Raw genomic sequence first — 27,595 nt, forward strand, 5'->3', positions numbered from 1 at the left:
TGAAGTAATTATATCTGAAAACAGTTTCTTTGTGCAATATTCCTTGGTGTTAGCGTTTTAGTCAGGCAAACTGAAATAAGTGAAGTCTCACTGGAAAATGGCCTTTCATAGCAATGCTGAAATTAATGAAGGTCAGATTGTGGGTTAACACAGGGCAACAGTTATCCAGGACAAGTTCCGATAAGAGAAATGTCACAAAATTTAGTTTAGTGAATGTAAAACAGGCCTTCCATACCTCAACTAGTGCTTCCAGTTAAGATTCATGGAGACAAAAACAGCACGATTCATTTAACGAAAACGAAACTCAATAATAGGTATATTAAAGAATAAAAAAGTTAAGTCCAATGAGGAATACATCAGACCCAGCCTTGTTATTATTGGGAGAACAAAACATACTGGCATGCCCTCAGTATACTGCTCTTCAAACTTCCTGTGGTATTACGTGGTACTACTCAACCACTCTTAGTGCTTAGCAACAGTTTCCATACTACTTCAAGAAAATAAAAATAAAATACCAGAAAAAGAAATACATTCAAACACAAGCCTTTCTTTTCTCATGCAGTTAAAGAAAAAGCAGTGTGACTTTACTGGCATCTCCTGCTTATGCTTGTCTGCTTGGGCACACTGCCCACAGCTGAGCAACCACGCTGAAGACAGTTTAAAGTGTAACAACATTAACACAGGAACTTGTGGGAGGAAGGGAAAGGAGAGCAACACGAGCCAATGGGAAAACCCCTCTGGAGCGATGATGTCATTGGTCATGTGATTTGGGGCAAAGTACAGTATTTACAGAATGTGATGGAAGATGTCCACTCAGATCCTGACTTGCTTGATTTTGAAAAAAAAAACAAAAAAAACAACAAAACATTTTTTGTTACTGAAAACACGAAAACAAAGAGACTCTGGAAGTTAGCATACCGAAGAGTTCCTGACATCTAGCCATCCATCCTCAAATGTTCTGCTTTCGGAGAGAACAGTAGCAAGCTGAGGTAGAACAGAAAGCAGGGCTCTCATAATCCTTACGTATCATAATAAGTATGGCCAGCAGCACCAGTATCAGCAGCAGAAAATAACTGGCTATCTAAAAACTGCCATTATGCCATTTTGGGAGAACTCCTTAGCCTCTTTAACCCCAGAGACATTACCAATTAATTTACGTCTAATCTTGGCTCTCATGTCCTACACTGTGAAAGGGGCCATCAGTACGACTGATACTGATTTGTGTTGTTCCTTTGGACTGGTCTTGTGGCATTACATCATTTCCTGTGCTTTTTTGTCTGTGCTCTCCTCCCGTTCACTTTCCACATGTGACTGAAAGCAGTTCTGACTCGGTATTCAGAATTGATAAACACTTCTGAATTCAAGCAAACTTCTGCCCTCGCTTTCATGTCACAAATCAAATGAAACTACAATTCCCATGATTCTTCACATTAACCCTTGGTAGAATAAAATAAAAAAAAGGTAACTCAAAGGTAAAATAAGCAAAACCTCTTCCTCTCAAAGTTCTCCCATCACTCCAGAGTATATCTGGTACATTCAAAGTCAGCTCCTTGTCCTTATCTCAAACTATTGAGGTAAACCTAAAAGTTTTACATAATATAATGTAGATTCCTAGCATAACACTCTCAGCAGTACGTAGTGCTTTTGACACAACCTTTTGAGGTACTGTACAAATCACAATCACTTTCCTGAGTTTTTAGCCAACAAAACATCAAAAGAAAATAAGTACATAAATTTGGGCCCACGTCACAATTACCCTTCTTGTTTTCTTCTGTTCTCACACGATACTACAGAACAGACACGATGAAAGAATACCGATGTTCTTACGATGCCCAACATCAGACCCCCAACACAACAGCGGATCCCTAATCTTAGTCTCACGTTTGAAGTTAAAGCTCTTTATATTAGCACATGCCACCAATGTAGATTGTGAGGCAAACAAACAAACAAACAAAAATAATACAAAATGATAAAGCACCACTTCAGGCACTTGTTAGCAACTAAATTTAAAAGAACAGCAGAATGATATATACACATGCAGAGGGTTTTTATCCTCTCGAAGTCACCTTCGCCTTGCAACCTCTGCAAGTGGGACTGCCTAACATCAAGCATCAAAATAAGATTTATCCATTTCTCACTTGTAGATTTCCCAGCTGTCTTTTAAAGAGACTTCTTCTCCGACGCGCGGCAAGGTCAGCGTCGGTCAGCTCCTCCCCCCCCCCCCCCTCGTCTTACACCGCAAGCGAAGGGGGGTTCTTTCCTTCGTCCGTCCGTCTAACGGGTCTACCCCCGCCCGACGGTCCTCCCTCCACGCCCCCCCCCCCGTCTCTCACTGGCCGCTGCCGTACATTTTGTTCCACTCGGTGTAAGCGTCCAGCTCCTTCTGCGATGCGGCGGGCTGCATTTTGCAGAGAACGTTCTCGAAGTCCTGGTAGGTGACCGGCCGCAGCTGGCCGGGCAGGAGGGCGGAAAGGTCCGCCCCCCCCGGCAGGGCATGGAGGGGCCCCACCACCGCCTCCTGACACAGCCGCGCCACGTCCAGCCCCGAGAAGCCCTCCGTCCTCCGGACCAGCAGCGACACCTCCTTGTCGCTGAGGCAGTAGCTGTGCTGCGACAGGAGCTGGCTGACTATCTGGTGCCGGGCCGCGGCGTCCGGCAGGGGGACGAGGAGCCGCTTGGCGAAGTACCTCCGGAGGGACTCGTCCATCTCCTCCGGCCTGCTGGTGGAGCAGAGCACCAGCACGTGGTCCTCGGCCGAGGCCAGGACGGCGTCCAGCTGGGCCAGCAGCTCGCCGCGGACCCTGCCCACCGCGCCGTCCTCGCCCGGCCTTGGCGCGAGCAGCGCGTCCGCCTCGCTCACCAGCACCACCGCCGGCTGCCGGCACCGCGCCACCAGGAAGGAGGCGCGCACCAGCTTCTCCCCGTCCCCCAGCCACTTGGAGGCCAGGGCGGAGCCGCTGAGCCGGAGGAAGGCCGCGCCCAGCTGGCTGGCCACGCAGCGGGCCAGCAGCGTCCGGCCCGTCCCCCGGGGCCCGAACAGGAGGACGGTCCGGGGCGGGGCCGGCAGGCCGCCGAACACGTCGGGCCGCATCATGGGCCAGAGGACCTCCTCCTTCAGCGCGGCCTTGGCCGGCTCCAGGCCCGCCACGTCGCCCCAGTCCACCGGGAGGCACTGCTGGACCACCTCGGCGGTGACCACCTCCAGGAGGCGCGGGTCGCCGCCCTTCAGCTGCTCCTCCGCGGGGTGGGCGGGCGAGGCGGCCGCGCCGACGGTCGGCCCGGGAGCGGAGTGCGAGAGGCGCTGCTGCTGCTGCTGCTGCTGCCGCCGCCCCCCGCGCTCGTCCCCGAACGCCTCGCCCGACTTGGAGCCGCCGGGGGGCCCTTTGGCGGCGGGGCCGAAGGACGGCGGGGAGAGAGCCCCGCCCGGCCGGCCGCCGAACTTCCTCTGCTGGTCGGAGGGCGGCGGCGGCGGCTGCTTGGCGGGCTTGAATGCTAGAGACGAGGCCTCGGCGCCCCTGTCGAACCCGTTCCCCCGGCCGGCGCCGGGGGCGCCGCCGTCCGCCATCCTGTACATGGGGCTGTGGCTGGAGCGCTGCTGGCCGTAGCCGAAGCCGCCGTAGCCGGGCTCCACCTCCCCTTGCTCCGCCATGTAGAAGGCCTTCCTCTTCAGCGAGCCGGCCGAGCCGCCGCTCAGGGGCGCCGGCGCCATCGGCGCGAGGCTGTGCGACTGGTAGGCGTAGCCGGGGAGGGTGGAGGGGGGCAGGGGCGTGGGCGCCGCGATCCCCGAGGGCAGGTAGGCCGAGGAAGGGGTCGCCCCGCCGGGGCTGTACGCGGGGGCGATGGCGGTCTGCGGAGGGTACCCCGCCGGGGGGTAGCTGTAGCCGGAGAGGTTCGGGGACCCGGCGTTGTAGCTGGGCACCAGGGTGGGGGGAGGGGGGGGCGGCTGGAGGAGCCCGGCGCTGTGCAGCGGCGAGGGGTGGGGGGAGGGCAGGGCGGGGGCGGGCTGGCCGCCGTAGCCGGAGTGCAGGTAGGAGCCGTTGTACCCGGCCCCGTATTCCTGAGACGGGAGGTCGGGGTGGAGCCCGGGGCCCCCGTGGCCCCTGCAGTTGCCGCCGGGGTAGCCGGGCTCCGTCAGGGCGGGGGCCACGCCCGGGGAGCCGCCCATGCCGTCGGCGGCGGCGGCGGCGGCGGGGGGGACGGCGCCGGAGGAGGGCGGCCCGCCCTTGCCCCCCGGGATGACGTCGGGGACGCAGCCCATGGGGTACATGCCCTCCTGCCAGGCGTCCCCCTCCGACTTCCTCCCGTTGAGGAGGCCCGGGGCCGCCTCCGCGTAGGAGCCCAGCAGCGCCCGCTCGCCGGGGCCCTCCAGGAGGCCCGAGTACTTCTCGGCGTACTTCTTGAGCAGGTTGGAGGCGGTGAGCGCGGAGATGTCGTCGTTGGCCCAGGCGTACTGGTAGCTGGGCTGCAGGTGGGCCCGGTAGGCCTCGGCCTTGTGCGCCGGCGAGCGCGTGGTGGAGGAGATGTCGAAGTGCTGCTCCGCCCACTGAGCATGCTCCGGGGTCCACTGCATCTTTACGCCTGAAACCCAGCCAGAAAACACAAACGTCCACTTAATCACACGCCAAACCGTCCAATCAGCTCGGAGGGCTGCCTTAATCACGCGGCACACCATCCAATCAGCTCGGAGGGCTGCGGGAAAACGTTAAATCACAGTCGCTAAGGGGCTCTTTGTGAAGACAGCGATGCACAGGAGAGAGAGGATTAACAAACATTCATGTCAGGAAAGACAACAACATATCAGCAAACGCAAGTGTCCTGAAACCCCTCTCACGTTCGTTCCATTTCAGAACGATGTACTTTTGACTAAGCTTAGCGCAAAAGCCAATCCTAAAACTGCATTTCGCGTACGCGCCACGCCATAACTTAAAAATTCGGACTGCTGTAGACATCCCACACCAAAATTCCACCCCCGGCCTCCTCTGCTGCATGTAATAAATATGAGCTGGTGCTGACAGGCGGTATTGAGGCTGCCGCTCAGACTCCAGACCCAACAGCTAGTTAGCGGGGTATAATGCACCCAGCACAGAACAATGTGACACAGACACCGCGGGTCACTCCGTAATCCAGCCCTCATCTAGCGCCGCCCGGGACGGTTTCGGAATCCGCCGCCGCGGCGGGCGGCGAAGCAATCTCCCGGCCGAGGACTCCGCGCCCGCTCTGCCTCCCGCGAACGAGCCGCCGCACGCGTCGGTCCGTCCGTCCGTCTGCCGGCCCCTTCGGTTTACCTCAGGGGCGGCTTCGCCACCCAGCTTAATCCCGAACGGCGTCTGCAAACGCCGCCGCTTTACGTACGCTGCCATTTTGGCCACGGACCGGCCGCCAGTTTCTCCTGGCGGTTTGTTCCCCGGGCCGCCGTATCGACAGGCCTCTCCCCTGGCACACGCGGCACCAAAGAGCAGCGCAGCGTCAGGGGTGCCAGATGCTGGTCTTTGTTACCGGCCAGAGCCCACCCTGCGCAGCCCCTTCCCCTCACACACAAACACACACCGTTCTGGAGCCAGGTGATCCTGCACAGTCCGGGCTTCACACTTACTGGGGACAAATACATGAATATCCAACACAGAAACGTAAATGCAGGTGCACACACATGCACGCACGAACACACAGACACACACACATATGGTCACAGTAACACACACAGACACACACACACAGAGTAACACACACACACAGTAACACGCGCGACACACACACAACACACCACCACACACACACACACACACACACACACACAGAGTAACACGCACACACACACACACACACACAGAGTAACAAGCACACACACACACACACACACAGAGTAACACGCACACACACACAGTAACACACACACACACACACACACACACACACAGTAACACACACATACACACACACACAGTAACAGGCACATACACACAGACACACACAGTAACAGGCACATACACACACACACACACAGTAACAGGCACATACACACACACATACACAACGCACACACACAGTAACAGGCACAGACCTGTATAATCCGTCCCCACAGAGGAGGACGGAGACGCCGTTGCCGTGGGTGCCGCTGCACGCCGCCTGTTGTTTGGTAACAGAGCGCCGCGCGGGCTCCCACATGACATCCCTGAGCCGCCGCGCCGGGCGCTAGCCGCTAATTAGCAGGACGACGCTGCGCTAATTGCGCTAATTTACAAGGCTTCAGTCACAGGCTTCAGCGTGAAGGCTGGCAAAGCTCCCCGGCTTCAGAGCCCACGATTAAGGGCCCGGCCGTGACAAAGAGCCGGGGAGACAGACACACAAGACCGTTTAAGCCGGATCTTTGAAACCGCCCATAAACAATGCATGCGGCGACTCCAGCCGCAGGACGGAGCTCTGTAATGCCACTCCGCGCAGTGCCCGGGCGGCGCGCTCGTTTCCTTGAATATATCAAATATATAGGCCACGGTTAAACGCAGGCGCCCTGAAGCAGTGGAAGCCACTAGACCATGTCAAACCCACTGCTGGCCGTCCAAAGGTAGGAAAGGTTGCTCGGAGAGTGGCTTTGACCTCACTGTCCTTATATTTTCATTTGCTTCCACAGTCTGTTTGTACGGTGCATTTATGAAACCCGACTAATTAACTTACTAGCTGAGGGTTAGGGTAAGATGTGTATCGAGCAGGACGACTTGCGTGTATGAATCAATTAGCAGGCCTCTGCTTCTGTCAGGTTGATAGCTAGATAGAAAACTTTTGCAGGTTATTTTTTGTCAACTATTTAACATAACATTTTATAAATGAACACATCATGCATCTGTAAACCATAAAAAACTAAAAGAATAACAGCCATAATAATCAGGAAACATTTAAAATATAATGGATATTTTAAATTGTAAGAATTGTAGCAATGCTAACCCAAGCGGCTGAAGCTAACTCAAGCAGCTGAAACTAACCCAAGCGCTGAACTAACTCAATAGCTGGCTACAAGCCTAACTAACTCAAGTAGCTGAAGCTAATCAGCTGAAGCTCTAGCCTGAAGCTAACCCAAGCGGCTGAAGCTAACCCAAGCGGCTGAAGCTAACTCAAGCGGCTGAAGCTAACCCAAGCAGCTGAAGCTAACTCAAGCAGCTGAAGCTAACTCAAGCGGCTGAAGCTAACTCAAGCAGCTGAAGCTAACCCAAGCAGCTGAAGCTAACTCAAGCGGCTGAAGCTAACCCAAGCAGCTGAAGCAAACTGGCTGAAGTGCCTCTTTTCTTAAAGGAAAGTTTAAAAAATAATAACTGTGTTCTGCTTACGTGCGTTTTGCTACTGACCACTGCTTTGAAATCATTCATCAACACCAAGACAAATAAGATTAAGAGTTCTAGGGCTAAATGCCCAGACAGCAATGTGATTACAAATGTATTAGATGCAATTAGTCAGGTTTGTGGCAAAAAAAAGAAAATCCATTCTTCTCTCTCTCCACAGCACAGCAAAGTCCATCATCTGCTTAAAATGCTTCCCTGCTTGTGTTTCCACAAACTAACTCCTCATGTTGTGTTGGTCGTGCTCAAGGGAGCAAGGTTCACTTTCAGTAGGAAAAAAATCTCAGACATGTCAGCAGAGAGAGAGAGAGAAAGGGAGGGAGGGGGAGAGAGAGAGAAAGAGAGAGAGAGAATGTGTGTGTGTGTGAGAGAGAGAGAGAGAGAGTGCGTGTGTGAGAGAGTGCGTGTGTGCGTGTGTGTGCGTGCGTGCGTGCATGGATGTGTGTGTGTGTGAGAGTGCGTGTGTGTGTGTGCGTGCATGCGTGCATGTGTGTGTGTGTGTGTGTGTGTGACAGAGCGAAATTGGGGAGGGAGGGGGAGACAAAGGGAGCCAGAGTAAGAGTGGGGGTTGGGGAGAGAGGGAAAACCATTCTGAGAGGCAGTGGCTTCCTTATGTGCTGGTGTCAGGCCTCAGTGAAAAAAACACACACACGCACACGCGCACACACAAAATGTCCCTGATCAATTTGTTCATACACCATCCTATGGAAGAACCACATATAATACCTATAGTCTCCAGAATGTTCATGTGCATGGAAAGGCATGCAAAAAGGTTGTCATCACATTTAAACCCAGTGGAGGCACATCTCTTTAAAACCCTAGCTTTTACACTGAACGCACAGACAATTTTAGCATTCAACTGAAAGCAGCGCACACAGCCTGCTTCATCTCACTGTGAGCGGTGTTATTAGTGAATGATCCATGAGTGGTAGTGCCTCGCTGGCTCTAGAGCTGAGGCTCATATTCCACTGATTAGCAACTCGTAGGCCACAGAGAAAGGCCTTTCTACAAAACTGCGTCAGCAGTCACAGCTAGCACCCCACTGCCCACCCCCAAATAAACCATAAACAGCTAAAACGCATTACATTACAGGTATTTAGCAGACACTCCAATCCAGAGCGACTTACACAACTTGTAAGTCTACCTGATAAACTGTCATGCTCTCCATGAACTGGCATGTCATCCAGCGGTGCCACATAGCTACAAATAACTGCAGACTACATCGCAACAGCACTGTGTGTTGAGAGACGCGTTAATTCATAGTAAGAAGAGAGAAAGACAGAAGTGGTCTCACATGAACATGAATGTATTTATAGCTTAAATATTAAGCTAATTTTATATGACCTCTTGAAACAAGTACTCATTAGTCGAAAGCAGCTTTAGATTTACAACGACTAATGGTGGTTCAGTGCATTCTGCAATAATATGGAAAAGCACTCAACACTCAATCACACAATTTGTTTATGGCAGTATATTATATGTTAGGACACATTACTATGTTAAAACTAATATTGTGACATGTATATTAAAACAGTGATAAATAGTATATTCTAGAAAATGTCATTGTTAAAGGTACAAATTGCCAGGCACATTTCTGCAATCTATGATACAGAGATCCAAGTGCTTTTAGCTGAATTAATGGCATGATTCTTATACATTTTATGTACAGCACACAAGGATCTTTCCATGAAATCCACACGCTAATTATTACTGATTCGGATGAATGAATAAATCAAACCGGAGATTCTGTATTTTACAAAACGAACAAAAACGATAATTTTAAATAAAAACATCGACGCTGCACTCGATCGGGCGCGCGTTCAATTTCCATCGGTGCGATCGGTACGGACGGAGCAGGAGGAGGAGGAGGAGGAGGAGGAACGGCGGGCCGACCTCTCCAGGAAGCGCTCCTCCGGCGAGCCTCTGTTGTTTTTAAGCAAACATGACTGCGCCTCTGCCCTGTCCAGCCAATTTCCCCGGGCGTAAATTGGTCTGCCGCTCGCGCAATCCTCTCTTCATTACCGCGCGGCGGAGAGGAGGCACAGACCGGGCGCTTTCTGTGTGTGACGCCATCCAACACATCACCAAGCAACAAGCCGCATTTTCTGCTCTAAACAGTGAAATGATCTACTATCTATTATCTCTCTATTATCTATCTATCTATCTATCTATCTATATATACACAAACATATACACACACACACACACACATATGCATATATACAAACATATATATGGGAGGTGTCAGCCATCTTTGAAATGTATCTTAATCAGACCCTGTACCGTTTTCAGCAATTTACTCCAACAGTGATGCTCGTTTGCTTATTAGGCGAGTGTATATAATTAAGCGCCGAAACAACGCACGAGTACTGAAGCCCGTCTTCAGAGCAGTTGGGCCTGTCGCCGTTCGCACTGTCGGCAGACAGACCGTTACACCCAGTAATGACGGTATTAAGCGGCAGCAGCGCAAACGGGCTTTTCCGAACAGCGTCGCAGAGGGAAAAGCAGAAAGCGGCTAAAAGCGCTCATAATTACCACTCATACCACATTTTCAGCCACGGCCGTGGACATTATGAGAGTGCCGCGTTTCGAATTGCGCACATGCACGCCGAGCAGTCCAGCTTTTGAAAGCAGAAGGCCTTCTGATATAAATGACGGAATAAGCAGACGGACACAAAACGTAAATAAACACACACCGTACTCATGTGATAATTAACTTCGGGATTTCAAGTAAAAAAAAAAAAAAAAAGAAACCAAATAATTCAATCTGCTGTGGTAATGAGTAGGAAACTGAACCCAATTCATCTTGTATATCAAGTTACAGCCGTTTAAACTCGTTTTGGCTATCGGTACTCCAGCCATTAGCATTAATCTTAAAGACCAGGGGCCACCATTTAACCCCTAATTTAGCGGAATATGGGAGCTGGTGTCTCCGTAATTTCCGTGGTTCTTCTCTGCTCATTTGAGAGACCGAAGGCACGGCGTGACAGACCGCGGAGACTAAGATTGATGCGGCTCCTGTTTATCTCTGTCAGCAGTTCAAAGGATGACCCGCGAATACGGAGGACACCGCTGCACGCTCACAAAGTGGGCAACAAACCTGACAAAGCCACAGAGATAACTACAGATAAACATAACGGTAAAAGTACCTGCAGGGCACATGGATTTAATTAAGTACTCTAAATAGTACTAATTAACTTCTTAGCCCTTAGTGAGTGACACAGACCACAATCTGGAACATTTCACTGTTTTGTGTAATTGACTGAACTTTTGAACATCTTCATTTGAAAGAGGGAAAAAAAGAAGGAAAAAAAATAGCACACCCACCCATACATACTGCAATCAAGAAACAGATGGATTATTTTTATAGAGTACCCTATAAAAGGAAGCATCTTATTAAACAACCATGCAAACATCATAAAGTACCTGCCAAAGTAAGTGTTCTACATGACACCTCAATCGCTATCAAAGAGATGTCAGATTTTAATATGCGGGCATGTGTAAATTATCAATAAACATTTAACTTTCTTTTTAAGTGGTCACTCCGCTGAAACTAAAAACGAAAAAAAAACTATTTTTTTCCCTTTTTCACAATTAATATTTGTCGCTGCTGCATTTATTTTTCTAGCAGATAATAATCCCTATTTCTTTTGAAATTAAAAAAATTCAAGCATTCTCCGTGAGCGTACTATTTAAATCCATCCACAGAGCCCCGGCTAGCCACAATTAGAAACTAACAAAACGGTTTGAAGCGCCACGTATTTTCAAAATATCGTTCGCATCGGAAGCGTAAATCATCGGGTAACAAAGCGAGCACGCCTCAAGTTTTTAGGCGCGAAGGTGCTTTAATCCGCCCGACTCCGCGGCGGACCCGGAAGACAGACGGCGGGTCGAGCGCTCCGCGATCTTCGGAAAGCGACGAACGCGCGGCTCGATCGCGACGCGCGATGACGGCGGCTCTCGGGGGGGGGGAAACAATTCGGCGGGATAATTGCGCGCGGTCGGCTCGCGGCGCGCGCCCCGAACCCCGTTAACGGGCCAGTCTTGACTGGAAAAACCGCACTTGTGTTCCAACCGAAAAAATAAAATAAAATAAATTTAAAAAAAAATAAAACGTGTCAAACGTCAAAATTCCCAAAGTGATAAGGTCCACGGCAGGACCGGTCTGAAATATGAACGCGGGTATATAGCCTTGCCCAGGGAAATAAATCCGCTGCGCTGAACGTCATGCGTGATTTACTTTAGGATTATGTTAGACGCTGCGAAAATATGCGCAATTCATAACTTTTCCGTTCTGCTGCCATGTCATGATCCCCGGCAGAGGCCTGCAATGCGCCGATGGTGGCGTCGAGAGCCATTAGCGAAGGGTCCGCTCGTTCCAGATTTAGTTCGTTGTAGTTATATGCTGATGCCTGTTGGGAGAAAGCACTGCCCGGACACCTGACAGAGCCTGCAGTAACATCTCTCCAGACAGGCCCTCTCCGATTAATATTAAGTAACCCCTGTCAATAAAATATGTATTGCTCTTTTTTTCCCACCTATGGATTCCTCAACAATATCCCTGGGAGAATGAAGAACTGGTACTGTGTAGTGAGAGTACAGGCCAAACTCAATCTATGGGTATGAGGAGAAGGCATCACTTTAAGGAACAACTACGATAAAATCAGAGTGGAAGCCATGAAAGGCTGAAGATGGCTTTCCAACAATGATATTTAAAGACTTCCTCTGAATGCTATAACACTACAGCACTTCTGCGGTTACACTTACTGTAGAAAACTCTGGAATGAGCTCACATCAGGAAAACCAACTAGATAACAGGGCACGAGGTGAGCTATGAGGGAGCAGATGAGAAAAAGGGAGAAGAGAGAGGGGGGGAGAGAGGGAGAGAGAGAGAGAGGGGGGAGAGAGAGGGAGGAGAGGAGAGAGAGGAGAGAGGAGAGAGGAGAGGGAAGAGAGAGAGAGAGGGAGAGAGAGGAGAGAGAGAGAGAGAGAGAGGGAGAGAGAGAGAGGGGGGGAGAGAGAGGTATGGAGAGAGGGAGAGAGAGAGAGAGAGAGAGAGAGAGGGGAGAGAGAGGGGGGAGAGAGAGAGAGAGGGAGAGGGGAGAGAGAGGGAGAGAGAGAGAGAGAGAGAGAGGCTGAGGTTTAGCGGCACCGAGCAGACGCCAGCGGCGCGGGCCGTAAACCCACGCGGCGTTGCCGTGGCCGCCGCCGTCACCACTAAAGGAGTCCACATATCCGTCAGACACTCAATTTCCTGTGACAAGACCCTGCTTTTCTAATCATAGTAATATTCATGATGCTATTCTCAGAGAAGACTCGGCGCGCGCATCTCCCGCTGTGACAGAGCTGTGATCATTTCAATCTAGTAAACACCCATTACACGTTCTGAAGCAGCTGCCTCCGTGACTGATACAGCAGTCACCCCCCCCCCCCCCCCCCCCCCCCCCCCCCCCCCCCCTCCACCCACTATGAAAGCAGGAGTCAACGCACGAGTGTAACTGTGCCATATTATTATACGGGAAAGCTATACTTACACACTAAGCGCACCAACTTTCCTCGCAAAAACCTGCCATTTTTACAGCAACAATTAAAGACCAATTCTGTTTGGCGGGAGAAAGTAGGTTAAATTCTTCTGCTACTTCTGCTCCTGCTTGCGTATACACTAATAAATGCTTTACTTCTTCTCCCCCGTGTGTATGCGCAAACAAGCGCAGACTGAGCCTGATAATAATTTAAGACCCGGGTGTTAAAGGATGAGATGCAACCAAATCTTTTTTTTAAACGGTATTCCACCATGAGTCCAACAAGTGATTACTTTGATAAGCAATGAGACGCTTGATGAAGAGGAAGCTCCCCCCCCTCCCTCCTCACCCACTTCCCCCTTCAATAGCGGGAGGATCCAGGAACCCTGCAGAAACGTGTGTTGATATCAATTCTCCTGCCTGCGTGGTAGACCATGAATCTTTACAAGGACTCATTAAAAGACCGAAATGAAAGAAAGCACAGCACATAGGGGGAAAAAAGCAGAGTCTTGACTACATGAGTACTGAATATATTATTGCAACATCGTGCGGAGACCTGAGAATTACTTCTGAATCCGCTTAATAGAAAATGCAAATGTACAGCCTTGGACATACTGACATATCTCACTCATTCAAATCCATAGCAACGGGGTCCCATTGTTTACTTGTTTCGTCTATAATTAAAATAGATCTCACTGTAGAGCGCTGGCCGTTCCGCCAGCAAATTAACCCTATTGATTCTCTTATTATTAAAGGTCCGTGCCATTTAACTCGTTTTCGTTTTAATTGTTATTGTTATCTCAATCCGCCACTGTTTCTTTACCACGGAATTCCTGAGTACACAGAAGTTTAACTTTGCCTTTCAATTTTTATGTGGTATTTTTGCATATTGATTTTTAGTAATTGCCCAGCTTGTAATCAGTAAGCATAATAAAAAAAACATGTAAGAACTGAAACTCTTCGCTTAAAGCCAAGGACAAAGAACAATGGTAGTTAGATCGAAAGATATGCCAAATGGGTAGTGTAATTGTTAAAATGCCTATTTAAAGTGCAAGAAAGCCATTCATTTAATTCAGGAGGACCTATCTGTATAATTGATGTGACACAAGCTTTGCATGAACAGTGAAGACGTAGTCCATAATGCACATGTTACTGTGGCAATTATAAATCATTACAAATAGCACTTTCCTAAGCACACACTAAATATAGACATAGATGCGTTGTATTTAATGTACAGGCAATAAGCCTGAAGACAGACAGCTGGAAGAGTAATGACTACCAATTATCTTATATTGCCAGCAGTACTCATTTCCAAGTGTCTCATTTCTGAAGTATTGTCAACTGGTTGCTTTCGCTCTTTCGTTCTGGTCGCTGTTACCTTTCACTCAAAAATGACTACGTAGGTCATTACGTGAAAGATGCTGAGATGAGATGATCTCTTCTTCAGCGTCACTTTCAAACTTTTTCTCGCCAAGTGGATTACAATCATGATGCACGAATCGCAACCCATGACAAAATAATAGAAACAACATGTGTCACATACGTTATAAAAATGCGGTACGCGATTATTCATGTGATCGCAATGACCTGGATTAAATCAAGTAGGTGTAGTCACTTCAGGAAAAATGTTATTATCCTCCTTTTCTCTGATAAATGAAAAAAATCCAGGAAACAGGAAATGTGTGACCCGAACACTGTGATGCCCTGGAGATATTTTAAAAGCAATGTGAACTGCTGTCCAAAGAACCCGTTTGCCTGTCTCAACTTTACAACCCCAACTGTTTTAATGTGGTTAATAAGATGCATCATATTCACAGGACAAGAGTTTAAAAAAGCTATTTATTCACTAGAGAATGTCATAATACTTTATTTATGCAGTATATTATGAAACCCTAAAAAGCTGAATGGTATTGTGTTTCCTATTTGGAGCATATATCAAAATAATTGGCTACATATTATAAATGTGAATAGGAGGGCAAACAGAACAACATAATGATAACTGATTCACAAAGTGTGCTATAACTGAAAATAACTCCATTAACACATCAATGCATATTTCTTTCAGAATTAAAAAAAATATGTTTTTTTCTTTATACATTATTATGAAGATTATAATTACTATTAGGCTGTAACTATTAACTTTTTGCTATTGTATTGCGGGCGGCACAGTGGTGCAGTGGGTAGCACTGTCGCCTCACAGCAAGAAGGTCGTGGGTTCGAATCTGGGCTTGGGGCCATTATCCCTTGTCTGCGTGGGTTTCCTCTGGGTACTCCGGTTTTCTCCCACAGTCCAAAGGCACGCAGGTAGGCTAATTGGAGACTCTAAATTGCCCGTAGGTATGAGTGTGTGAGTGAATGGTGTGTGTGCCCTGCGATATATTGGCAGCCTGTCCAGGGTGTATTCCTGCCTCTCACCCAATGCGCACTGGGATAGGCTCCAGTACCCCCCGCGACCCTGCTCAGGATAAGCGGGTATAGATAATGGATGGATGGATATTGTATTTACATACAAACTCCCACTCACAAGTTCAGGATCAGAGAAGTAGATATGCTTACAGCCACAAGCCTAATCAGGAGCAAGCCAAGGTGCCAATCGCTCGGTGAAAAGTTATATTCGTTGGTCAAAAGTCATATTCGTATTTTAAAAGTTTATTCGGAATGTTAAGAGACCACTTGACACTCTTCAAAGTAATAAACGTTTAGTTGGATTGTCACTTCCTGATTACAGAATATGTTATTCCGAATCCTGGAGGATGTGGTGTGATGGCACTACTTCAGCCACTTGGCGGGAATTGGAAGAGGCTCTGGCATTCCCACACAGGTTAGGTCTGCTGTTTCTTACTGCCGTTCAGCTGAAATTTGTTTATAAAAAAATTCGACCAAAAATTTCAAATTCTCAACAAACTGTATATGGGTTGCTGTAGAAAATTACACTGGATATAAAATAAGCTTTGCAAATCTACTCCCCTGTGGAATAATTACAGCCTCTTAAGAGGTGCTGAGCCCAAGGTCCACTAAGAGTGTTTATACCCTGCAGGACATTCATAATGAAAAGGGGCTGATTTTAGTTCCTGACCTGAAATGGATTCATTTCACTTCCTGGTCACCCCTGGTTTTTATATCTCCAGTTCTCTCGCATCATGCACATGACGTTCCATGGGATTCAGTCTTAATTTCCCATACACTGAGTGCATGTATTAGTCCTGTGACAGACAGCAAGGGTGTCTCAGATATCTCAGATATTTATGATTATTTTAGCTCATTGAAGTGTTGTTGTCACTCCTTGTATGAAATCATGAAATGCACCAATCAGGATATGACTGGTCCCATATTTCAAATTTTTTCTCTAAATTAGAAGGAGTCTCTGTATTGAAAGGACCGCTTTTGTCTCTGTCGCTTTAATTTCAGTTCTGAAGAAAATTATATTTGCTGCTTTAACTGCTGCTAAAAAAAAAAAAAAGCAATCTTACAACTTTGGGTTACTCCAAATTCTCTTTCAGTGAAAATCTGGCTCACCTGCTACTGGCATATTTCTCATACACAAACACAGTGTGACAAACTGAAGGAAAAACTTGAATAAATGAGTGGAGAAACATAACAAATGCAGATGCTTCCATACAGGTGTACTGCATGATACAATTAAGCAATTAACACCCTATCATGCTCAGTGGCATGTATAAAAATGCTGAACAGGCTCAGTTGACCTGATTTTGGATCAAGATCAAAAGATCCAAGTGACTTTGAAAGAGGGTTCATTATTGGGGCATGGATGGCAGGAGTTTCAGTCACAAAGACTGCTCAACTGGCTAGTATTCCAATAGGAACAATGACTCAAGTGGCATCTGCATTTAGATCTATGGGGAAAAACGCGAGTAAATGGGGTTGGAAATTGTGGTCAAAAGCATACATTCGATGACCGTGATGCTTCTGCATTAGACTACCCTCAAAATTGTGTTAAAATGCATTACCACTTTTGTGTTACAAATGTGCAATCTTTGTGTTACAAAGAGAGACCTTTTAACATAGACATAGAAAGTAACACACACTGTGTTGTCCTTAACTTGACATGGGGGTGGGTCAAAACATGAGTTGTTTTAAAATAGATCTGTTTTGAGAGTCTGTGTGTTGATACATGCGTGAAGATCAGTAGCCACTGATTTATATGCAAATCTTTTTATAGATACAGGTTTTCTACTTCAAATACATCAAAACAAGAACCCCCACATACTCTGGGTGGCATTCTCAAACGGTTTTGATCTACGCAGCATGTAATCACACATAAAATAGCTTTTCATCCCTCTGGAGGTGAGATGTGAACGTGTATCGTATCATACATTTTACCAATAACTTAAAACTTCAAACATCTTCATCCTTAAGCTACAACCTTTCATAAAGAGAGATCCAGCTCAGTAGAAATGACTGGGCTCTTGAGTGGTGATAAATATGAGTCGAAGTGAATGAGTCGTTTCTCTCTCTGTCACAGTACTTCTCAGCACTCATTTTTACTGTAGTGGAATACAGAGACTGAGATATAGAGTAGCAGCCCAGACAGGCTACGGCACCCAGACAATCGGGACAGAACCATCTCTTGGAACTCAGAAATGGTTAAAACACCACAGACACAGAATGGTGTTACATGTGCAGGGGATACCAGAAACATTTGATGTGTTAAGAGTTAAGTTGGTTATAATATTCGTCACCACATTAATCTGACAATCAGCTGACATTTGGTTGGCCAACGATCTGGGTCAAAAAGCTACCCTCCAAAAAGAAGTAGCCAGAGATTTGAAATCCAATAAAAACCTCCCAACATTGGTATAGCATGTTTAGCTGAGCAGGGCCTATTGGAAATGCTCCACATACAAATATGGTGCGATTCCCCTTATTCTGGCGATGAAAGAATATCAGGTCACTCACACTCCTGAATGGACATTATGGTGATTTCCATAGGATCTAAACTCTCTTAAACACTGCCAAGGAAAGATTTTTTTTATTCTTTCTAGTGGAAGGTAGAGCTGGTTTAACTTGCACTTTCAAAGGGAAAAAATATATATAATTTTATAAATGTATGTGTGTGCATACTTATGTTTATTAAAATGATATGTCTTTAATTAATAAATCATCATTTTTCCCTCCTGATGTATGCAAAGGGGAATACATACACATACTCTATTTGCCCATTTTGGTGTACATTAAGAAAACAAAAATATTTATTTTTGGACAGCATACATGTTATACTTGCTTAAGAATATTTCAGCAAGGGAAGGCTTATGAATTCAATTACATTCCTACACAGGCTTAATTCTGTCTATAAGTGAACAAACAGAGTTCTCAGCGACAGCAACAATGCAGATTCAAAAAAAGTTAATTTATGCACCACCGGATTCTCGAGGAAAAACATCAATACTACACTCAAATAAAAGCGCGTAATCGTATTCATGAGATTTACCCAAACGTATTAGCTAACGAAGAACTGGCATGTGACTGATGAATCCGCGTTTTTTTCCGGCCCCGTGCGAAGGCATCGTGTGAACTCCGGCGCCGGGCGCTCATCTACTTTCCTTCACCGCGCGGTGAAATATCGGCACGTGCGCGCGGCGCAGTCGATTCCCTGATAAATTCATCTGGAGGTGCCATCAGAAGATGGCCGCCGCGGCGGGAGAGAGAATTCAATACTCGCTCGGACGTGACACCGGGTGTCACGCATTTTTACATTCGTCCTTTCCCTTTGCGATCCACCAAAACACCCTCCCGTAAAAAACACACCCGACACAGGCATCCAGCCGCCACAATCCTTCAGTTGTGCAAAGACAGAAGTGGACCAGGAACACTTGGTAAATGTACATGGACTGCATTTATATAGCGCTTTTATACAAAGCGCTTTACAATTGATGCCTCTCATTCGCCAGAGCAGTTAGGGATTAGGGGTTAGGTGTCTTGCTCAAGGACACTTCGACATGCCCAGGGCGGGGTTTGAACCGGCAACCCTCCGATTGCCAGACAATCGGTCTTACCTCCAGAGCTATGTTGCCTCGCCCCCGAACACTTATGCCAAGACCCTGCCGGCAGCACTTAAAAATCAGAGGGAAACCCTTCTCTGGGCATGGGGCGTTATGGCATGGGGTCCTTGGTGATTGTTTTGGTGAGGGATGATTGACAGACCCAAAAACACTTCCGAAGAACAAAAATTGATTTCACGTCTTGCCATTACATGGTTTAATGGGCTACCAACTGTAAATTCCCCCAACCAAACACAGCATACACATACAGAACTCATCTACAACACTGTTGGTCACTGTTCACACAGAGAAACCGCTTTTAGAAAGGACTGCAACAGTTTTCAACACAACCAACTCAAAATGATTAAACTGAAAGAAGCAACTCATCTCTGAGTAACTTTGAAGCAATAATTGAGAATTATATTCGATTTAACAGCAGTGCAAACATTTATGCAGTAAATTTATTTTTAAAATTGTAAATACTTTTATTTCACCAATGTCACGTTGGATAGGAATCGATACAGCTTTATTGGAATTCATTCACATTTCATCATTCATATTATAATGAACTGCATACTTTGTGTTATTGAACGTTAACACAAATGCGCTATGCTCGCCCGTGACTGACGCATCGTAGCTAAACGCCCATTTCAGAGTGAAACTATGTGGAGAATGGCAGACGTTCATTGTTAACTTCCCAGAATGCACCTCGGGTTACAGACTTGGACTGGATTCTCATGACACCCAGATTTCGGATCTAAGACATGTGCGTCGGACATTTGAAGATGTTGAGTGCCATGCCGTCTTTCTTGTTTTTGACCATACTTGCAGCCAATGCCATAAACGAACCATCATGCTTCACTTTTGCTATGCCGAAGCAGTTATTAAGTCTTATAAAAATCCGCTTCTTTTATTGCTGGACCGCAGCTGGAATCGAGTCCGGTCTGAAGCAAACACTTCATCAGCGTATTCAGTTTAAGTGGATGATTCACGTCTAAAACCTGTAAACGTCACCGTGTATTAGACGAGTTGCGTACGGCCTGAAAATAGCCCATTCAAGCCTGGCGGGTAGAGCGTCTGGTGCCTCCACAATGGAAGGGCCTGAAATGACTTCGCATCACGTAGTTTACACAATTTAAGTCGATGCTACGGAACAGCAAAAATGTTTACAATGCGAGGAATGCATTAAGCCGCAGGGCGCATTGGGTATATTTGCACAGACAGTCCCGGTAGTGCTGAAAGCATTCGCGAGGCATTATTGTTCTGCGCGAAATGTTGATCATTAAAGCCGGACTCCAGAGACAGGGCAGAAACAACATTCTCAAGAGCGGTTACGCTCTCAAGCTGCGGCACCTTTCCCGTTTCCCACCGTCACGCGAAAAACAGCGTCAAACGAGGAAACGCCAGAGAAAGCCTCGTTCTTTTAACTTCTTTTTTAACGTAACTGGTTACGCCGCAACCGCTTTGACGTGGAAAGAAAAAAGCGATCCGCCTTTCTCCGTTATTCAGACGCAGCCAAATAATGAATGAGAGGACCACGCGAGCTGTGGAATCCAGGAAAAGCCACGGCGGCTATATTCCGCTTCCCCCGGGATCACTTACTCACTCTGCGGGAGCGGGGCCGGAGACAGCGACCCCGGCAGACACGGCCTCATTGACCGAAAATCTACTTCCTCACAAAAAAAACAAAAAAACAGAGACATATCCCTGCGAGGATGACTCCACTGAGAATCCTCACTAAGCAATGTGGGGTCGGGGCGGTGGGGGGGGGCGGGACTGTGGGTCGCAATAAATTTAAATAATATTTAAAAACAGCTGACTAGTCCAAGACAAAGGCTTAACGTGTACCACTTATCCAATTCCAATCTGCCCCTCAATGATTTAACAGCATGGGCAAGCAGGCATTTGATTTGTAAACCAATAGGACTTCCCCGCCGCACATTCCTCGATTACCCTGTTCACTGGTCCAATGCGGAGTTGTGATTAAAGCACACCGGGGCCCATTACGGTTTATTACACTTTACAATGTGCGGGGCGGAGGGGCTGGGAGGGGGGCTGGGGGGGCAGGGAGGGGAGCGGGGAGGGGTGTCAAATTAAAGTAAGTGTCAAAAACAGCTGATATTTCAATCTGGCCGCCAATGTCAGGGAAACAAAAACAGCTTATCGCAGTGAAACGCGCGCCGCGCTCGGTGCGCTCGAACCCGACGCTGATCGTCGCTAATCTGCGGAGGACGAAGGGGCCGCCGCTTCACACGAACGGCCTGGGGGCTCGCTGCCTACAGGGCGGGGGGCTCGCTGCCTACAGGGCGGGGGGCTCGCTGCCTACAGGGCGGGGGGCTCGCTGCCTACAGGGCGGGGGGCTCGCTGCCTACAGGGCGGGGGGCTCGCTGCCTACAGGGCGGGGGGCTCGCTGCCGACAGGGCGGGGGGCTCGCTGCCTACAGGGCGGGGGGCTCGCTGCCTACAGGGCGGGGGGCTCGCTGCCTACAGGGCGGGGGGCTCGCTGCCGACAGGGCGGGGAGATGCGCAAAAATGAGGTTTCTGTCACGCACGCCGGCTTCACTAAATACATACATTTGTGTGTGTGTGTGTGTGTAAAACAGTACCAGTTCACATTTTCAATGCGCTGTTAAATATGAGATTCTCGGATTGTAAATTCGCGCGCAGGCTACGGCCCTTGGCCGTCCTCCGTGATGCCTTCGCTCACGGCTGACGTGCGTTCCGCGAAGCCCGGGAAAGAACAAAGGGTCCTAAAGCATATTATAATTGTTTGCTTTGTGTCACCTCACCGCGGGGGGTTTCATTTCATTAGGCGACCTAACTCGATTGCGCCAAGACCATCTTTCCGGCGCTGAATCGTTCAAACTCAATAAATCCGTGACAATGTCACCGCGTTATGTATTTTTTCCCATCCGTACTAGCAAAGAAAATAAAAAGTGAAGGGAGGGGGGAAGGGGGGACATGCCATTTGTCATTTTATGTGCTGCAATGCTTCAAAATACAAAAAAGCTGGCATCCGGCTTTTTGAGTCATAAAACAAGGCCAGAACGGTGCCCGTTACACTGTGCTTCCACTTCTAGAACCATCCTCTCGTGAGAGTGAATGGCAACCTACCTACAAGATAAAAAAAAAAGAACCTTGAGTCACAACCGACTGTTTGAATGCCTTTATGTCAAATAACATCGTTTTAGTTTATGCCCAATAATATCATTTCACCTCACGGAAGACATTCAGCACCGTGACAACAAACATACCATAGGCGCAAACGATTTTGCAGCTACTGCCCGTTGAAACAAGCTGTAAACAATAGAACACATGGTCGTTTATTTATATTTACATGCATCCGTCTTGACCCGAGAACATGTCGGTGACAACAGCCAAAACTGGCAGGCTAAATTTGCTTTACCCATCTGAGTAAAAGGCCACGCTGACACACGGGGGAGCGGCAGCGTGTTCCGTCAAATTTCTATGCACGTTACCAGGTGTTTTTAAATGCTCAGCTCAGCTAGGTTTTAACTGCAGTCGCAACGATGATCAAAAAGGGAGGCATGTTTAGACAATACGAGATTTCTCTTGCACTTTTACACAAAGTGCTTCAATGAACCTAATTAACATGCAACAACATTCAGAAATAAAATCAACCAAGAGGAAATATTTTTATAACCAATTAAGCTCGCAATTTCCTGTCTATCTTAGGTAAACAGACACACACACAGACACATGCACACACACACAGACACGTGCGCACACGCACACACACAGACACGTACACACACACACACTCAAGCTCGCACGCACACACACACACCGAAGTAAATCACCATCATACTTAAATCCACACTGTCAGGTTTTAATTTAAAATGGCAGCCTTTAAGGTAAAATAAAGGTGTGACATTCTAATGGATTTCCTGCAATTAAAGCGCTTTACAATTCATTCGATATGACACATATTCTTTCAGCTAAAATTTGAAGCATTAATCTGGTGACCCGTGGATCCGTGAAAGCAGTAAACTTTTACAGCCGACTTTATACAGGCTACTGTATTTATTAAAAGCGGGGCTTAAATGAATGGCTTTTATACAAACCTAACCCGGCCCATTGTTTTAATCGCCCCCAGTATTAAATAGTAATTGAGCGCCTTAACATGAAAGACTAATTAAAAAGAAATGAAGTGCAGTGTCGTTAAATAAAGGGAGTTTGTCCGCAGTTTGTGAATAACGGTCTCTCTTCCGAAGCCCTGTGCGTGCAGCGATGCACTATTGACTGCGGTTCAGCTTTAAGGTCACTGGCTGGACAATAGCGAAGCTAGGCTGCCCAGAGACTCGGTGCTCAATACGAGACAGAAATCTCTGAGATGCGCTGAAATAAAGTTACTGAACTGAAGTGGCAAAACTATAAAGAGAACTTAAACAAGGAGAAGGTTGTCTAGAAAATTGGTTCACCCACAAAATCACCCCCCCCCCCCCCAACTCCACCCCCACCTCCAGCCCCCCACCCCTCTGCAGCATTCAGCTCGGCAATATGAGGTGAACTACACAAGGAATGTAACGCCGATGCCTCCATTTACCTTAAAACAGACATACACGTATTCACTACCACTGAAAAGGACTTGCGCTTACACTGAAGAGCATGGGTGAAAATACAGTAAAAAAAAAAAATGAAAAATAATGGCGATGGTCACATATTATATGATTCATATTATTATTATTATATTATGGTTTTAACAAATAATAATTAAAAAAGTATAGCGTAATTGTATATGATATATTATTATTATATTAGCAAAGGCAACAAATAATAATATAATGATCAACTCAGTTAGCATATGAATCCCTCCGCTTCAATACAGGCCTCAAGGAGCAGTTTCAGTGAGCTGTTCCATGTTATATACTTGGATGTTAGCAAGAACCCTCCGCATCAACACAGTTTATCACAGGGAGTCATGCGTTCCATTTTCAATAAACTGAGAACGTAAAGATCAAAATCATTATAACCAACGCCTGTTTAGCTCTTAAAACCACTCCTTCACATAACACGAAAGTAAATATAAGAAGCTTATACCCCTCGGAGAATTCAAAATGTCCCCTTTCAGCGGCTCTAAATTGAGCCCTGCGGAGCTCCAGCTTCACAGCGGCGGCCTCGCCCAGGCTGCAGGTTGAGTCCCGCTCATTTCCGCGGCGCCGCATCCTGCCTTCCACACCATAACGAAGCGCAAACAGGCCTGAGCAACAGCGGCCCCGCAACAGGTCACGCCGGACCACCGGCCACCGGCTGGACTAATGAGCAGAAATGGAAACCGTTGGCGACGAGCCGCTGATTGAGGCAGCGGTTGGCGGTTGGCGGGCGGGCGGGAGCAGAAGCCGGGGGAAGGTGGGGGGGGGGGGGGGAGGTGATGCCAGCGTGGGCCGCGCCGACGCGGGGGCCTGCCAAGCGGCCCGGTGGAAATGAGACGGGGGGGGGGGGGGAGATGGGGGATAGGGGGGTGGGGGGGTCAACGGAATGAAAGGGGCTCCAGCAGGCGGGGGCCAATGGCTGCGGACCGAACCTTCATTCCCCGAGCGCGGGGGTCTTCTGGTGGTCCCGAACAGAGGGCCCACTCCTTCGCCCCCAAATGAAGCCGAAAAGAGAACGCGTGGCAAGGGTCCCCCCGCTGTCCTTCAGCCGGCTCGTAACAAGTGCACGCCGGAGCCAAAGGCCAGGCAGGCTGATCGGCCACAGTCAAGATGGAAATAATGGGTCCACTCAGTTTTTGATGGCGACAGAAATGCCGAGACCTCATTATTCCAGTTAAAAAATAAATAAATAAATAAATAAATAAATAAAAAAGTGTCTGCATCCAGGCTTAATGTTTGATACACAGACAAGCAGTCGGGGGGAAATGTACACACAAATCAGGTTCCTTTACAATTACATATACAGCAACAGAAAAAAATAACACACAAAAAGCTATCCTCCCTCAAGTAGACGCGCGTTCAAAATCATTTACGCAGTTAAGTAATGATTGAATCTGAATGTGCTGCATTTGCATGTTCTGGGTTTGCCCAATTAAAAGCTAATTAATTAGATACAATTCTATTAAGAAACAAATCCCACTCATCGATAGACACGACCCCCGGGTCACCGATTGCTCGAGCGCAAATTGGCTTTAAGAATCACCGCAACCTCGAAGCACAATAACTGCTCGAGATTTTAAAAAACGGAACGCGCGGAAGGGGCGGTTCTCCGGTGTGAGAAACGGACGGACAGAGATTCCATCTGTAAAGCAGGCCCGAGCATCGAGGAGCGGAGATCTGGGAGACGTCACCTCTGGGGAAAACCTGGAGCAGGATATGAAAAGAAATGATTTACTCTTTAAGATCCCGCTCTTCTGATCTCGGCAGCGGGCATCGGTCACGCAAAGTCGCCGTTTGAGAGGGTAGCCGCCACGGGCCTCTAGTGGTTTGGAATCGTCCCTAAAATAACACCTTATGCAGCCCGTGAACTGCGCAATGGGTCCGTATTACCCACCAGAGCACGCAAACGAGTCTCACTGTAATCTAGCCTTCAGAATGTAAGAATGTAAAAAATGTAAAAAAATGAGCAAAACCTCAACGCAAACCTCTTCCTGTGATCTAGCACCTGAGCTGCGGCATATCCCACGGTCCAAGGCCAAAACCCAGCCCCGTCAGTGCGGGCTGGATGGGAACCCTAACGCATTACTGGCCAGAGCATCACCCACAGCGGGGGGGGGGGTGGGTACAGTCAGCAGGATATTCCCTTCTCCCGATTGGTCGATTGGGCGCGTGTGGTCTGCCTGCGGTCTACGTACGGTAGCGGTTCGAGCCCGCGCAGTTCCCCAGGACCGTCGTTGTGTACTGTCGATTATGAAAAACATGCCTGCAGGAGTAGGTCCTCCACAATTTACAAAGGATGATGCAGTGATTGGGGAGAATTACAGCACACCATTCTAAGTCATGCAACAAGGAAGCTCATTTTATTTTCGTTTCTTTTCAGGCTTTTTATAATGTAATTTGTGTGTGTTCAGGATTTGCATTTCGGTTTGTAGGTTATTTCCATTAGTGTTTTAGAGATGTTCTGCCTGCACACTCAGTCTGGGAACGCCGTTCTACCTGGTACCATTACTCGTACAATTCGTGAATGCACTCATTCTCTTACATTACAAAATCACTCTGGATAAGAGTGCTGGCTAAACGAATGTAACATAATGTGTAATGTGAAAAAAAATCTGTTTAATCAACACTTACACACTTAAAATACAATTATTACAATAGATACATGCAGAAAACTGGGACTTTATTAAACTGAAAATAAATCACATATGATGAGCACTACAATGCAGTACTTCACTTATTTTTTATATAAATGCGTAAATGATAATGGTCCTCAGGAATGTATCTGATCAGGTTGCTGTTCTGATGACTGCTGTACCCAGTCAGAGTTTTGAGGAGAGTGCTTATTCATATTCACCTCCAGAATCTTACCTGGGTCACTGCATTCAAAATATGGACAGAAAAAAAGCTAAATATGCAAGGATGAAGTGCGAGTAATTTGGCATTACAGCCAAGAAATTATACGGAGAGGAGGTGCATTTCGCTTAACCGCGATGAAAATCGCCCGTGTCAATCCCCGTTTCTGAACCCCCGCGTCCCGTCTTCCTCCCTCACGCTCAATTTAAAGTCTCTTAAATCCTCTCTTTCCTCTCGGTCTCGTCCTGCATCTCGACCTCGTCTGCGGGCCAGCTGCGGCGGAAGAGGAAACATTCGCATTAAGCCGCGGTGGTCAAGATGCAAAGCCTGTGTCTGATCACGCTTTTCGGGAATATAAGCTTAAAAAGAAGGTGCATTTTCAATTGCAGAAAGAGAACAACGCTGCTTCAGTAATTATGATACGAATCACTGCTATTTACACATGGAAATTTCAGTGTAGGTCTGTCAGACAAGCACATAAAAACAAAAATAAATGAAATGCACATCAGGGATATCGTGCAGTTTGCGGTAACTGAGAATTAAAACTGTGCTACCGACGTTCTATAAACCTGTCACATGTATGACCTATGAGAGTTCCACGGTAATACTTCTGTCCAGAACGCAGGACTCTCGCTTTCCTTGTTCTTGACATCCACCTCTCCGATGACAGTTATGAATCACGATGATGAATAGAGGACGGAAAAATCAAGAAAACAGATTCACGCAGGTGACACCAATTTAATTTCAGGAGGAGGAAGTCGTGTCACGATCAAGAGATTCATATAAAGTATTAATAATCGCAAACAGGGTTGCCAAACACCCTGCTGAATATACAAATTTATGATCAATTAAATCATAACCTATATAAATAATAACTTAGCCCAATTAATTTTAATGAATGCCTATTCTATTTATTTTAAATTATAAAATTAAATTAGGAGGAGACACAAAGAGTTGCTTGAAAAACTGGCTGAAATAAAAGCACATCCGATCCATTTTCTTGACACTATGGAACCGGATAGCCATGCAGCACTGAATAATCCATTTCCAGTGTGAAAATTCTGCTACTGGGAGAGTAACACTGACTTGGATGACCTCTGACCTGGCCTGCGGTAGCAGCTATTCTGACAGAAACATCAAATTATGCATAATCTGAGAAAGAAATATAAATTCAATATTTAATTCTATTCAAGCTGTTCCAGCCCTCTCTGGTAAACCTGGGGTCCACGGCTTTGTTCTAACAGCGCCCCACAGAATGCTGAGTTTCGTTTCAACCTTAAAATT

The 27,595-nt window shown here is 47.3% G+C and overlaps 1 protein-coding gene across 2 annotated transcripts in view; it reads right to left on the reverse strand.

Moving 5' to 3' along the window:
• Window positions 1–2,249: 2,249 nt before the first annotated feature.
• LOC135240860 (fidgetin-like) overlaps window positions 2,250–27,595 on the reverse strand; it is a 44,366-nt gene continuing 19,020 nt past the window's right edge. For both annotated transcript variants that reach the window (XM_064310864.1, XM_064310865.1), the window contains one exon: window positions 2,250–4,578. In XM_064310864.1, coding sequence (XP_064166934.1) covers window positions 2,330–4,578 — 2,249 coding nt within the window. In that variant the 3' untranslated portion in view covers window positions 2,250–2,329. The remainder of the gene's footprint in view (window positions 4,579–27,595) is intronic.

This window comes from Anguilla rostrata, chromosome 15, assembly GCF_018555375.3.
Source record: "Anguilla rostrata isolate EN2019 chromosome 15, ASM1855537v3, whole genome shotgun sequence".
NCBI lineage: Eukaryota > Metazoa > Chordata > Actinopteri > Anguilliformes > Anguillidae > Anguilla > Anguilla rostrata.